Raw genomic sequence first — 16,031 nt, forward strand, 5'->3', positions numbered from 1 at the left:
GGGCTTTTATTAGTAAAGTTGCTATGAACTGTTGCGGTCAAGAGTCTTGGTGTGGGCACATGTTTGTATTTATTTTTGGTAAATATAAAGTGGGACTGCTAGGTCAAATGATAATTGCATTTTTATTTTTTAAATGCCAGAACAATTTCTAAAGTGGCTGTGCTATTTTAGGTACTATTTAGATGGTACTTTTTTTCATCCTTTTACTTTCAACCTGTGTCACTGAATCTAAAGTGTAACTGTGGACAGATATAGCTAGATTTTTTTTTTTTTTTTTTTAGTGTATTCTGCCAATCTCTACCTTTTAATTGGAGTTTTTATTCCATTTATATTTAATATACTGACTGATGTGAATCCTGAAAGAGCTAATCCTTCAAGATGGATCCTGAGTGGCTAACTGGTCCTAAATTCAAAATGGAGCCAAGCAGCCATTTGCTGACTAGAGATCACACATGTACTCTGTATTCTGAGAGAAGCAACAAGCTTATGAGACTTTGGGTCATTCATAGCTGTCTGTTCCTGTTTACACTGCCTCAATAAACAACTGCTAGAAAGTCTCTTTTCACCACCTGGACCTAACTGATACACTGTGACCTGCATCAACCAATCAAAACTAAACAAGCTTTTATTCCTCATTTGCATAGCAGAGTAGAGGGGGAACCTGGGTGCGAACTTTCTCTAAGAAGACAATCCTTTTTGTTTACTTGAATCACACCTTTGTTTGGTACAAAAGACTGCAAACTATTCACTGGAATAAAGTCTCTATTTTTTTTTTTTTTTTTTTTTTGTGACAAGGTCTCACTGTGTCACCAAGGCTGGAGTGTAGTGGCATGATCGGGGCTCACTTCGGACTTCATTTCCTGGGCTCAAGCGATCATCCTACCTCAGCTGCCTAAGTAGTTGGGACTACAGGCATGTGCCACCAGACCTGGCTAATTTTTTGTATTTTTTAGTAGAGATGAGGTTTTAGAATGTTGCCCAGGCTCGTCTCGAACTCCTGGACTCAAGCAATCCTCCAGCCTTGGCCTCTCACAGTGCTGATTACAGGTGTGAGCCACTGCGCCCAGCCTTTCTTTTTTAAGGAAAATCCTTTGGATTGTTGACATCGATAAGGTAGGATTTACATTTGTCATTTTGCGATGTTTTCTTTATGTCCTGTGTCTTTTTTATTCCTCTATTTCTTAATTGCTGCTGCCTTTTGTTGTGTTAAATATACATTTTCAAGTATGCCATTTTAATTTCCTTGTCCTTTATTCATATATTTTAAAAGTATTTTCTTAGCAGCTGCTCTGGGGATTATAATTAACACGTTATAACAATCTAGTTTGGATTAATAACAACTTTATTTCAATAGTACACAAAGACTTGCTACTATATGGCTTCATTCCTCCATTATTCTTTCCCTCCTTCCTCTCCCTTCTGTTACTGTCATATTAATATCTTACAATAAGCCCATATAGACTTATAATTATTGCTTCATGCAATTGTCTTTTAAATCAAATAGAAAAACGAGTCACAAATTAAAAAATTATACTTTTATATTTACTTATGTAGTTAGTTTTACAAGTGTTCTTTATTCCCTCATGTGGATTTGAATTACTGTCTAGTGTCAATTTAATTCTGAAGGACTCCCTTTAGTATTTCTTGCAAGGAAGATGTCCTAGTGACAAATTCTATCTTTGTATATACATACATTTTGGGAAAGTATTAATACCGCCTTCATTTTTGAAGGATAGTTTTGCTGGAGGTAAAATTCTTACTTGATGATCTTTTTCTTTCAGCACGTTGAGTATGTCATCCCCTGCCTTTCGGCCTTCATGGCATCAACTGTAAATCTTATGGAGGATTATGTGATGAGTGGCTTCTCTCTTTGTGGCTTTTCTTCTTGAAAGTGGCCACTTTCAAGAGTCTCTCTTTGCCCTTGACTTTTAATCGGTTAATTACAATGTGTTGAGGTGTGGATTTGTTTATGTCACTTGGCATTTGTTAAGCTTCTTGGATGTGTAGATAAATATTTCTCATTAAATTTAGGAAGTTTTTGGCCATTCTTTTATTCAAGTATTATGCCTGCCCTTTTCTTTTTCTCGTCTTCTTCTGAAATTCCCATTATGCGCATGTTGGTGTGCTTGACTGTGTACCACAGGACTTTGAGGCCTGTTCATGTTTCTTCTTTCTCTTTTCAATCTGTTGCCCAGACTAGATAATCTCAACTGACCTATATTGAAGTGTGCTGATTTTTTTTTCTCCCTGCTCAAATCTGGGGTTGAGCCCCTCTAGTAAACTTTTCACTTTATTATACCTTTTTGTTATTTTATTTTAAAAAAAATTTAAAATTTGTCTCTGTCATGGCATATTATACTTTTTAACTCCAGAATTATTTGGGTTTTAAAAAATGATTTGTCTTTATCATCTATTTGATGAAACATCTCATACTTTCCTCTAGTTCTTTAGACATGGTTTCCTTTAGCTTTGTAACATATTGAAAATATCTGATTTAAAGCCTTTTTATCTAGTAAGTCCAGCATGTAGGCTTCCTAGGTGAGTTTCTATTGATTAATTTTTATCCTGTGTATGGGCCATACATGCTTGTTTCTTTCCATGTATCTTAACTATTTTGAAAACTGAACATTTTAAATAATATAATGTGCAACACTGGAAATCAGATTCTACCCGCTCCCCAAGCTTCACTGTTGTCTCTGTTTGTTGTAGTAGTTGTTGGTTTAGTGACTTTTCTGAACTCATTCTTTTTTTTTTTTTTTTAGAGATAGGGTCTGAGTTGGTGACTCAAGGGATCCTCTGGCCTTAGTTTCCTGAGTAGCTGGGAATACACGTGTGCCACTGCACCTAGCTTATGAACGAATTCTTTAAAGTCTGTATTGTTTATTGTGTGTGACCACTCAGGTTTCTGCTCAGTTAGCTTAGTGGTCAGCTAATGATTAGAGAGACAGGTTTTCTTAAACACCTTCAACCAAAAAATCTCCCAGTCTTTCCTGAGGGGTTTAGTACTTACGTTGGGACAAGCCTTCAACAATCAGCCAAGCACTTTATATTAGGTTGGTACCAAAGTAATTTCGTTGAAATAACAAAACCGCAATTTTTTGCACCAACCAACTAAATAATTCTGCCTTAGCCTTCACTTCTTGCTTCTGTAGTGCCTCAAGGTCACCCAGAGATTAGAGCTCAGGGCCTTCTCAGGCCTATCTTGAGTGTTCACATAACCCTAGGCATGTGCACACCCTAAGCACCTTCTACAGTCTCAGGAATATGTTAGCGTTTTTCAAAGCCCTATGGACATCTTATTCCCCAGCTAAATACTTTAGTATGGCTGGAGCAAAAGGTGCTCCAAACAAAGTTTAAGGGGTTTTTTTTTTTTTTGACCTTTATAATGAATGTTATGGGGAGCCACTAGTGGAATTTTAAATAAAGGAGCATGACTACATATAGCACAAAAATTTTTACCAATGAGGTGGAGAATGGATTAAAAGGAATCAGACCGAAGGCGGAAAGATCAAAGCGCATTCTAAAAAAGTAGCCTGGGGAACATGGTGAAATCCTGTCTCTACTAAAAAAATAAAATAAATAAAAACATAAATAAAAATTAACTGGGCATGGTGGCAAGCGCCTGTAGTCCTAGCTACTTAAGAGGCTGAAGTGGGAGGGTTGCTTGAGCCTGGGGATGGGGAGGTTGCAGTGAGCCCAGATGGCGCCACTGCACTCCAGCCTGCGCGACAAAGCAAGACCCTAACTCAAAAATGCATTAATAAATAAATACATATAAAATAAAATAAAATAAAAACGAAGTGAGGAAGGTCGGAGTTAAGGCCAAAGTGGGGAGTATTTAGAAGGGGAAGTGGTGGATTGGAAAAGCTGTTATGGAGATTACACATTTCATGGTTTCTACAGTGGTTAATTGGGAGGCCAGTGGGGAGAGGTGAAAAAGAGGCAAGTGTTCATACTCTTAAGTTTCTGATTAGGAAAATTATTTGGAGGATGGGGCTATTCACCCCCTCCTCCCATAAAAAATGAATAGAGAGGCATAGGTTTTGGGGGTAAGCATAAAGATGTGGATCCAAATATTACCTATGAGTAAAATAATCTTTGTGTTTTTAAAGGTATTAATATCTTAAAGCAAAAATCTAATGCAATTGTGCTACTCAAATCACAGTTTGGATCCAGGCGCTGTAATCTTTCCTCACCCTCTGTCCAGTAGATTCATCACCATTCTTGATTTAGCAATGCTTTAAAGATGCTTGTTATTTGGAACATATTGGAGAAAGTGACAGGAACGTGGCAAACAAGCTGCCTTAAACAGAGACTGTACCTAGACCTAGAGTGTAATATCAACTTGTCAAGTATATCCTCTGCAACTTTGCTTTTTGAAAACCTAGCACAAAGTAGATCATGAGTAAAACGTGATTGCCGATAATTACATGGAGAAATGTGAATAAATGACTCTTTAAACCCTGTAAACTAAACTCGGCTTAAAACAGGTGGTTTGAACATTTGGGAAACATTAGTTTTCCCTGAAATCCAATCCTTGCAAGGCAATAATGACAAGAGGTGGATAAAGCGGACTTACGGAAAAGGGCGTCTTAACAGTCCCCTCTAATCACAGCATCCCCCCTCTTTTTAAAAAATTTTCTTCTCAGATAACCAAGTTAAATCTAGCTCAAATGAACCTTTTAGTTTTTGAGGAGGGCCATAATAGTAGTGAACACCAAAACGAAAGGGGATCTGGGCTTCAAAATACTAACAGTTCCATTTCCTAGCCAGTCGTCTCCCGGGCCGGATGTGCCGCCGTCCCAGATCTCAGCGGCGGCTGGAGAGCGCAGAGGTAGGGAGAGAAAAAGGAGGCGTCGGCGGGGCGCGAGCGACCAGGGCGCTAAGTTCCGCCTCACAGTCCTGCCGGAGACAGGAGACGCCGGGCCGCCCGCGCCGTCTGTCCCAAGCGCTCCTCCTGGACATCCGCCTGACTCCCCGTCGTCTCCAATTGGCCGTCGGGGAACGGAAGCCGAAGCAGACTAGTGAACCCGGAAGTGCTTCGCGGCGGAGGCCCGGGCAACTCTTTTGAATGGAATCGGGCTGATTCATCGCGGGTTTGCAGTCAGAACCGCGTCGGGTCTGCGCCGCTGCTGCTGTTGCCTCTGTCTTCGCGTCACCGCAGAGGCAAGACAAGGGTCCAGATCGCGGCATCCGGCTCCCGCCCGTCTTCAGGTAAGACCCAGAAGGCAGGCCTGGGAGGTCCGGGGAGGCAGCCGTGCTAGGCCGCCGCCAGCCCCGTGCTTTCCTGAGTCACGTTGCCCAGCTGAGTTGCCACAGGAGGCCTGGGCCGCGAGGGAGGAGCCCAGGCTCCTTCATTCTCTTCGCCTGCTCTCAGGGATCTCTGGCAGGGTCAGGTCTGGATGTTGTCTCCTTTCTGCATTCTTTTCTGTTTGGCCGAATTCACATCATGGGAACCTCTTCCCTCTATATAGAGAGAATCCTTGTTTATCGCCTGTTTGTCTGTGCTCTATCCATGGTTGTTCCTGTCTTGAAAAACTTCAAAGCAGACCGGGGAAACAAGGGAGAGAGAGTAGAATTAACTTTCCCATTGAATACGTTTGTTTTATCTCTTGTCCTTCCTGTAACCCTTGACCCTTTTTCTGTTAGTGTTAGGTTTTCAACTCCCTCCAAAAAATAAACAAAAGTCCTGCAGATACACTGCTTTTGGACCTTGAATATCTTAAAAACAAAGTGTGCTACTATGCCTGTTAACTTACTTTCAATATCATACCAATTGAGTAATTGTTGGTGAATTGATTACATTTCTCGTTTTAAGTAAAGTAGAAATCTGCTACCGTATGTTACATCTTGCAACTTAATTTTCCTGGGGATGTAGCTCTGTGTCTGTCAGAAGAAAAAGAATGTGAACTTTTGAGTCTATAAACCTAGTGACTGAACGAAAAATTCTCGAGAAAATAAATGGTAATATAAGTTGATAAAAATTTTATGGAAAGGCAGGGGAAAGGGTTTAAAAATGAGCATAAAATAGAGTTATAGTGTGAAAGTGATTTTGTTCCACTGGTCACAAGTGTGTTTTTAGTGCTTCTGACTTAATGTGTTTGAGAAAAGCAACAAGACATGCACTGATACTGTAGAAATAACAAAAACATGAACATAGTTTTAGTGGAGATGATTAATATAATGGTGGCCTTCCTGTCACGTAAGGCTACCTACCAGCTGACTCATTTGAAGTTTAGAGGTTAAGATATATAGTGGTTCTGAATTAACTACAGTTAAGGTGTGTTTAGTGAAGTGCTATTTAGTGAAAAAGGCTAAATGTTGTCTTGAATTTGTCCCTAAATCTTGCCAAGGGAAGAAAGTTTTCAAGTTACGATCTTTTATTGATGCTTCACCTGTTGACTTTGGGAGTTTTTTGTTTTTTGTTTTTTTTTCAGCCTAAAGTGCTTGGTAAATAATATATTGCCATTTTAATTTAGGCCGGGCGCGGTGGCTCACGCCTGTAATCCCAGCGCTTTGGGAGGCTGAAGTGGGCAGATCATGAGGTGATCCAGCCTGGCCAAGACTAGCCTGGCTAACATAGTGAAACCCCGTCTCTACTAAAAGTACAAAAAAATCAGCCGGGCATGGTGGCACGTGCCTGTATTCCCAGCTACCTCAGGAGGCTGGAGGTGGAACATGGGAGGTGGAGGTTGCAGTGAGCCAAGATCGCGCAAGTGCATTCCAGCTTGGGCAACAGAGTGAGACTTTGTCTCAAAAAAAAAAAAAGCTGAATTTTAATCTGTTTGACATGGGTTCATCTTATTTTTATACTGGCCATGTAAACCATGTGCTTGTTCATATATAGTTTGTGAACCATATGTATGAAAATCAATAAATGTTATTGCTGTTGTTGTTATTATCTTAGAAGTGGAAGAGATTATTTAATCTAGTCCTCTTATTTCAGTAACAAGAAGCAATTGTGCTTTTTTAATTTTCAATTTTGTAGTAATGTTCATTTAATAATTCAGTGTCCACCTGTGAAAGCCTTGCCTGAATATCCATGTGATTTCTTGCTCAGGAACTTGTCATATTCCCTGTTTGTTGCAGTCATTTTGACATTTCATATTCTGCTTTGTGTGCGATACTTTGGTGACCTTATTTGTGAAATGGGAGAACTGGATTAAATAATCTCTTCTAGTTCTAAAATGATAATAATAACAATTATAACAAGAATAGCAACGACAACATTTATTGAGTACCTTGGATGTTCCAGGCACTATAAATTGCTTTGGACATATTTTTACAACAGACTTGCAAAGTAGGTATTATCCCCACTTTATAAATGAGGTCTGGAGTCTAGAAGAGGGTAAAAATTAGTGTCATATAGTGAGTAGGTTGTGAAGCCAGGATTCAAATTGAGGTCAACTGGTTCAAGAGCCTTTTTCAGTCTACACTGCTGTCCTTTCCCTTTACATATTTTTTATGGGTTTGTGTCAAGCTTCTTCTACCCACCTCCCCCGATAAATTATAAATTCTCTCAGTGCATGCCACTAAATTTCTTGAGTCAGCCCTCCATATCTGCGGGTTCCGCATCTGTAGATTCAACCAACTACAAATTGAAAATATTTGGAAAAAAGTTGCGTCTAGGCCAGGCATGGTGGCTCACGCCTGTCATCCCAGCACTTTGGGAGGCTGAGGCAGGCGGACCACCTGAGGTCAGGAGTTCCAGTCTGGCCAACATGGCGAAACCCCTTCTCTACTAAAAATACAAAAATATAAAAATTAGCCGGGCATGGTGGCGTGTGTCTGTAATCCCAGCTACTGGACAGGCTGAGGAAGGAGAATCGTTTGAACCTTGGAGGCAGAGGTTTCAGTGAGCTGAGATTGCGACACTACACTCCAGCCTGAGCAACAGAGCGAGACTCTGTCTCAAAAAAGGAAAAAAAAATTGCATCTATATTGAACATGTATAGACATTTTTTTTCATTATTCCCTAAGCAATATAGTATAACTATTTGTATTGTATTTAATTGTATTAGTTATTATAAGTAATCTAAAAATGATTTTAAAGTATATAGGAGGATGTGCATAGGTTATATGCAAATAGGGTACTATGCCATTTTATATCAGAGACTTGTGTATCCATGATTTTGGTATCCTGGAACCAATTCCCCACAGATACAGATGGATGACTTACTCAAATGCTGAAATTAGGAAACTCCATAATAGATTATTTATGATGAGTCTGTTCTCACTCTTCCTTTTTTTTTTTTTTTTTCTTTTGAGATGAAACCTTGCTCTGTTGCCCAGACTGGAGTGCAGTGGCATGATCTTGGCTCACTGCAGCCTCCACCTCCCAGGCTGCCTCAGCCTGCCTAGCTGGGGTTACAGGTGCCTGCTATCGCGCCCGGCTAGTTTTTATATTTTTAGTAGAGACCAGGTTTCGCCATGTTGGCCAGGCTGGTCTCAAACTCCTGACCTTAGGTGATCCAACCGCCTCGGCCTCCCAAAGTGCTGGGATTACAGGTGTGAGCCACCGTGCCCAGCCACCATTCTCACTCTTCTAAGTTGCGGAAATCTTGCTTTCAAAATCCTATTTATATAATTAAATTTAATGTTGACTCACTCAAGATCTTCCACTGGAAAAAAGTCCTTAAGAAAGTGAGAATATGAAGTTTTAACTACTTTGCACAAATAAGAAAACAGAGGAATTAGAAATACAGCAAGATAACAAATATGGAGTAGCTTGAAAAGGATTGAGCATCAGTCTGAAAAGTAATTTTTTTTTTTTTTTGAGATGGAGTATCGTTCTGTCACCCAGGCTGGAGTGCGGTGGCGCGATCTCGGCTCACTGTAACTTCCACCTTCTGGGTTCAAGTGATTCTCCTGCCTCAGCCTCCTGAGTAGCTGGGATTATAGGCACCCGTCACCACGCCCAGCTAATTTTTGTGTTTTCAGTAGCGACAGGGTTTTGCCATGTTGGCCAGGCTGGTCTTGAACCCCTGACCTCAAGTGATCTGCCCCCCTCCGCCTCCCAAAGTGCTGGGATTACAGGCATGAACCACTGCACCCGGCCAAAAATTGATTTATTTTAAATCTAGCATGGACATGATCTAGCAATATCAGGTTCTAATCAGACATAAAGTGAGAAAGAAAAAGTGGAAGGTAATCAACTTTTGAAAGTACTGATACCTTTTTTGTACTATTTTTACCAATTAGGATTCTAAATATTACTGTATGTATAACATTATGTTAGGTATAAACACTTTATTCATATTGTCTGATAATATTTTCCATAAAGTTGATTATATCATGAATGAGCTTTTGAGTCTTCTACTTTTTGATAGCTGTAAAAACTTGGTTTAGATCCATCGACCTTTTTATTGCTTTTATTTCTAAGAATTGAAAGTGCTCCCTTTTATGTTAAGTATAACACATTCACTTTGTGAGTCTTTCTGCTAAATTCTGCGAAATGCAAGTCCCTATCTCCAGCGTGATTTAGTAATGTGAAATATGCCCAGCGTTTTGAAACCCAATTAAGTGGCAAACTATGTGAGGAAGAAGGATCTGTGTTGGTAGCCATGCTCAGGATAGGGTTGCTGATGACAGTAGCTAGTGTTTATTATATGCTTACTATATGATAAGCATTGTGTTAAATGTTTTTTTTGTGTCCATTGTTTTTGTTAATCTTCTAAACGGCTCTGTGAGATAGATCTCGATTTTGCAGATGAGGAAACTGAGGAGGAGAGAGGTAATTTACTCAAGGACATAGAACTTATAAGTGTTAGAGCCAGTATTTGAATCTGGCACCCTGACTGTAGAGTCATAATACTTGACTCTTATGTACCAGGCAAAATAGTCATTAGTCATCGCCATTTACCATCTAGGCCCAGCAGACCATAAAAGGATAGTGAAAAAACAACTGTATTAGAAATGTTAGTAAAGCTTAAACATAGCAAATACAAATTTTTATTTTAATTAATTAATTTATTTATTTACTTATTTTTGAGATGGTGTCTTGCTGTGTCGCCCAGGCTGGAGTGCAGTGGTACCACCTTGGCTCACTGCAACCTCCACCTCCTGGGTTCAAGCGGTCCTCCTACCTCAGCCTCCCCAGTAGCTGGGATTACAGGCGTATGCCACTATGTCTGGCTAATTTTTGTATTTTTAGTAGAGACAGGGTTTTACCATGTTGGCCAGGCTGTTCTCGAGCTTCTGACCTCAAGTGATCTGCCTGCATTGGCCTTCCAAATTGCTGGGATTACAGGCATGAGCCACCACGCCCAGCCTAAATACAAGTGTTTATTCTGTATTTTCTTGGTTTTGAAGGTACGTATATCTTCATATATCATCCTTTGAATGGGCATCATGGTTTGAATGAACTGCTCATCAGTCATCATGCATGAACCTAGAACATACTTGTCTTGTATAGATCGGTTCTGTATTTCAAATACATTTCTAGTAGGCTCTAGCTTATTACTTCTGGTTCTTGTATTTGTCATCCTGTGTGTGTGTGTGTGTATGTGAAAATATGCATCACATAAAATTTACTATTCTAACTTTCTGGTGTACAGTTTAGTGGCATTAAGTATATTCACAGTGTTATGTAACTGTCACCACCATCCATATCCAGACTTTTTTTCATCCTCCCAATTGCAATATTTTTGAAAACATTGAGAGCTCATAATTTTGTTGAAGATAGGATGGCAATCTTTCCTTCATAATTGCAAAACATTTATATTTTTAGATTTATAGGCACCATTTAGAATTAGTCCAATGATTTTTAAAATTTCTACATTATCCATTTCCTTTTATTCACATTTGTGTACACTTTAGCATTTTTCCATGTGTGAATTTTATCAACATCACAAGACATCAAAAAATACGTCACATATCTCTTTAGAAAACAAGTTCTTATTGCAAAATGTTGTGTGATGAAGTCCTTTCTCGTTGAATAAGTAACTGAGTAAGAATGTCACTTTTTTGGTTTTAGAAATATATTGTTCACTCATTGACCCTTTAAAAAATAATCTATTGAGGGGAAATTCACATAATATAAAACTAACCATTTTAAAATGAACAGTTTAGTATCATTTTGTCCATTCACAGTGTGCCATTACCACCTCAGTTTAGTTCCAGAACATTTCTGTCATTCCAAGGTAAAAAAAAATCTTAGCCATTTAGCACTTTCTCCATTTTCCTCTCTTCCCCACCCACTGATAACCACCAGTCTGCATTCTGTCTCTATGGATTTATTGGATATTTCATATACATGGAATCACATAACATGTGACCTTTTGTGCCTGGCTTCTTTTACATAGTGTGATATTTTCAGGTTCAGCTAACTTGTAACATGTACCAGTAAGTAGTACTTCATTTCTTTTTATAGCTGAACAGTATTTCATATTACAATATTCCTTTATGTGTTTATAGTAGAATTTGTTTATCCATTCATTTTTTGGTGGACATTTGGACTGTTTCCACCTTTTGGCTATTGTGAATAGTGATGGTGTAAACATGCATGTACATGAACTTATTTTGAGTATTTGTTTTCAGTTTTATGGGGTATATACCAATGAGTGGAGTTGCTGGATCAAGTGGTAATTCTATGTTTAACTTTTTGAGGAACTGCCAAACTGTTCCCAGCACTCATTGGTTCTTAAGTTTGAGAAAATTAATCTAGGGTAGTATCATCTCAAGATACATAGTCTGAAATTTTGTTTATATCAGTGGTTCTCAGTTGAGAGTGATTTTTGAGACAATCAAAAATGGCTTCAAACATTTGTCCCCCGGGGACATTTGGTAAAGCTTGGAGACATTTTTGATTGTCACAACTGGATAGGTGCTGCCGTTGTCTAGTGGAGCTAGGGATGATATTAAACATCCTATGATGCACAAGACACCCCCACGAACAACAAAAAATTATCTGGTCCTGAATATCAGTAGTACTGAAGTTAGTAAATCCTGGCTTCTACCATCAATTTTATTGTCATCGTTAGAGCCTAGAGTGCTATAATCTATCTCCTTCGCATTCATCTTTGATTTTGTAGTAATGTGAAACATTTTCTTTGTTGCTTTTTTTCCTTTTGCCATTACTAAAATGAAAAATTCTGATTTCTTAACTGTGCTAAATGAAGACTGAAAAAAGACTGCAAAGATGAAGTCTCTAGTGTTCTCTATCTTTTTGAAAGATGGGTCAGTGCTTTGGACAACACAATAAAAATGAAAGGATGATGTAATAACTATAATTTTTTTCACTATTGCATTATTTTAGACAGTTCTTATCATTTTTCCATATTCTTGTCATTTTAGTGTTTTTGGCATAGTTTTGGGAATAATTGATTAAGAAATGATGGACTACTAATGCCTCCTAGTATGATAAAATAGCAAATTTTCAGGGTATAAGAAAAATAACCACTAATATTCCATACTATTTGATAGATTTGTAATAATGTACAGTTAACCTACACAGTAATGACATGATAGAATGAATTGTCTTATCTAAAAATATAAGTAAATTTTTATCTTATTCTTTTTTTTTTTGAGACTGAGTTTCATTCTTGTTGCCCAGGCTGGAGTGCAATGGCGCATTCTCGGCTCATTGCAATCCACCTCTGGGGTTCAAGCGATTCTCCTGCCTCAGCCCCCTGAGTAGCTGGGATTACAGGTGCCCACCACCATGCCTGGCTAATTTTTTTGTATTTTTAATAGAGACAGTGTTTCACCATGTTAGCCAGGCTGGTCTTGAACTCCTGACCTCAGGTGATCCGCCGGAGTTGGCCTCCCAAAGTGCTGGGATTACAGGCGTGAGCCACTGCGCCCAGGCTGTTTTGTTCTTGGAAAGATGTCTGGAAAGACTAAAAGTTTTGAAATGTCTATCTTCAGAGTTAGTGTTCATGAGAGAAACATACAGATAAAATTTGGATACAGGGTTAATCACTGTGCTCTGTAGCTCCCTATAAGGTAGATCATTCTATACTCTCAGAAAATGATTATTAAAAAACAGTTTTGATTTCTACTTCATTTTTAGGAATTTTGATTCTTTTAAAGATTTTGGTATAAAGTTTTCCTCCTTAAATTATCAAAATAATTATATTTTATTTTGTTTACTTTTTTTAGGAGAGAAAGAAAAAATAAAATATACCTGGGGAAGTTGTACCTGCCAGAATTAGCAAGAGCTTTCTTTAAGAAGAAATTTGTCAAACTCAACAAATTGAAGGTTAACACCTTAAGAGTTGTAGTTACTGACCAGGTAAGGTTTAAAAATGTATTTTACTTTTAATTATTATTTTACGGATGGATAGAGAGATAGTATGAAAATGTATTATTTTTAACAGATGTCAAATTATGAATATGATTGATAACCAGATTTTGAAAAGTGGTGTGATTTAGAATATGTATCAATATACTTCATTCCCAAATGTTAGTATTTTTATTAAACCTGGTTATCTCAGCTTAAAGTTTTAATTTGTTAAATATGTTTCCTCTTTGCTGTGATATCTAATTTTGCTGCAGAAACAAATTTGACCTGCCAGATTTTCTTTCTCTCTGCTTCTTGCATCACTCATGTATATTCACAGCATCTGGAGTCTGTGTAAAGTCATCAGAAACAACACAGAGGGATAATAGATAAACTGAACACAGCTGGGAATCAGTTTTGGCCTAGAATATATATATTCTAATGTATACTGTACGTTGTTGTTTTTTCTGTTGGTTCTTTAAGTTTGTAAGGTTGAAATGGTCCAAAAGAAATTTTTTTCTTCTTTGGTAGTATATTCTAGAGAATTGCTTTAATATTATAAAATATACAGGATTTCCGCCCCCGCCCCCGTTTTCAGCCTTTAAAAAGTGCTGTGTGTTGAATGCCTTATTTGATTTGAGGAATTTCAGTGAGTATTTGTTGGAGATTTTATTTATAAATATTGCTACTAGGGGGATGAGTTAAGATTGTGAAGTGGAAATTTTGTCTGTATTACCACGTTTTCTTATATGCCTTTTCATTTTAAAAAAGGAATTTTTAAAATTGTGAGTCTTATAAACATGTTACATGAAACAAGCCAGATACAAAAAATATATGATTCTGTTTATGTAAAATTCAAAAGCAGCCAAACTAATCTGTGCTGTTGAAAGTTGAATTTTACCTTTGCAGGGTGGAATAGACTGGAAGCGGGGCTTGGGTGGCGTTTCTGAGGTGCCAATAATGTTCTGTTTCTTGAACTAGGTGATTGTTACATGGATGTGTTCACTTTGAAGATTTCATGGCCATATCATTTGTGTTCTTTTCTGTATGTGCACTTGAGTAAAGTTCTTTTCTGTATGTGGACTTGAATAAAGTTTGCAATATTAACATTGTTAAATTGTTACCAGAATTCAACAAACGTGATTGGTGGGGGATAATATATAAGTACGTTATTGAGTTTTAGTTTATATAGCAATTTGAACTCGTAAAACAACATGGACAAAGGATGAAATGAATCTTAGCATTTAATTTAGAATATAATTTGTAATAATACCATTTTCTAAAGCATACACTTAGGAAAAAGAGGAATTTTGTTTAGGACATAGCAATTTTCAAGTAGAAAAAATTGCTTTGTTGTCATTTTTAAATTACTTAGTTGTACTGCTATTAATTTTTAAAATTTGATTACTTCTTTTTGTTATTTAAGGCCATATAAGTACACTTGATATTTCTTAACTTCTTCTGTGAGGTTTTCAAGCTTGTAAGAGTATCTTCTGTATTACTCTAAACATTAAAACTAAATCAGATTGATACAGTAAATCCACCTTGTATTGGTTAACTCTGAAGTTATAATTGAGAAGCACAGTTGAATTTCCTTAGTGAAAAAGGCGTATATCTCTACAACATCTGAAATAACACAAAATATCTATGTAGGTTCTAGAACACTATCTTAATATGTTTAATGTTTATGCTATAGTATTTCTTTTAGTATAATGAGTTCAGTTTTTAAAATCTTTGATGCTAATTCAGAGATCCATAATCTGCTCACAATGTCTTTCACATGTAGTTTTGATGATAACTGACAAGCTGTAAGTTAATTAGCACAGAACTTACTAATGAGGATGTTAAAATTTAATTTAAAAGTGAGGATTTTTATTTGTACACTGTGGACAAATTGAAGGAAATTCAATCATACATATGATAAGCATTTCAGGCACTTTTTCTACATTCAGGTACTTTATTAGATAACAATAAGAAAATATAATTAACTTAATGATAGCAAAGTTTTGAAAGTATGCTAAGATTGCTTGTCTTTAAAACTGGGGATAACCCAAAACCAAAGCAGTAAAATAAGGTCTGTTAATTAGCATGGAAGACAGCTTCTTGAATTAATATGTGGTGTTAATTAACAGGAAGTCTGATGTTGTGTTGTAATTACCACCAATATTTTTGACATACTGAGTGACTGAAGGTGAATTATATAGATAGCAATTGAATAAACACTTTCGTGCTTAGGAACGTTTTTTCTTTGTTTCTGTTTTCTAGAAATATGGACAGACTTCTTAGACTTGGAGGAGGTATGCCTGGACTGGGCCAGGTTAGTATATAGTCTCTTGAGCATTTCCTTGTGTGTAAACTACAAGCCTTTTTGTAGTTAGCCAAAGAGAAAGAAATTATCCCCAAGAAAATCACCTAACAGATAACTATATGGTAAGAATCTTACCTTGTTGATGTTTGTTATCTTGCAACACGAGATAACATGTGGAAAACATTTATTGTCTTAGTTTACTTTTCTCCTGGGAATAAGAATTTTCTGTTATTTGCTTTGTTTAAAATTTTGAGATATGTAGGATTATCAAAGTTAGCTTTTAGGGAAAAAAAACCCTCAAAATAGCTTACTTCCTGAATTTACAGTGTAAACTTTAGATGTAACACAGGAAAAAGTAAGCATGTCATCCTGCTTGCCAGATCCAGAAAACTGACCCATAGAATGTATGTACAGTCTTATTCTGCTAGTAATTATGATATATAGATGGATTAATAAGTAATCTCTCTCCTTTCCTTTAAATTTGGTATAAATGGTTTCTTT

The 16,031-nt window shown here is 37.3% G+C and overlaps 1 protein-coding gene across 1 annotated transcript in view; it reads left to right on the forward strand.

The window, feature by feature from the left end:
- The first annotated feature begins 286 nt into the window (after window positions 1-286).
- Window positions 287-16,031, forward strand: part of PSMD14 (proteasome 26S subunit, non-ATPase 14) — a 106,997-nt gene continuing 91,252 nt past the window's right edge. The window contains exons 1-3 of the mRNA XM_054478938.2: window positions 287-5,214; window positions 13,102-13,234; window positions 15,488-15,539. Of these exons, the coding sequence (XP_054334913.1) occupies window positions 15,492-15,539 (48 nt within the window). The 5' untranslated portion in view covers window positions 287-5,214; window positions 13,102-13,234; window positions 15,488-15,491. The remainder of the gene's footprint in view (window positions 5,215-13,101; window positions 13,235-15,487; window positions 15,540-16,031) is intronic.

Source organism: Pongo pygmaeus, chromosome 11 (genome assembly GCF_028885625.2).
Source record: "Pongo pygmaeus isolate AG05252 chromosome 11, NHGRI_mPonPyg2-v2.0_pri, whole genome shotgun sequence".
Classification (NCBI taxonomy): domain Eukaryota; kingdom Metazoa; phylum Chordata; class Mammalia; order Primates; family Hominidae; genus Pongo; species Pongo pygmaeus.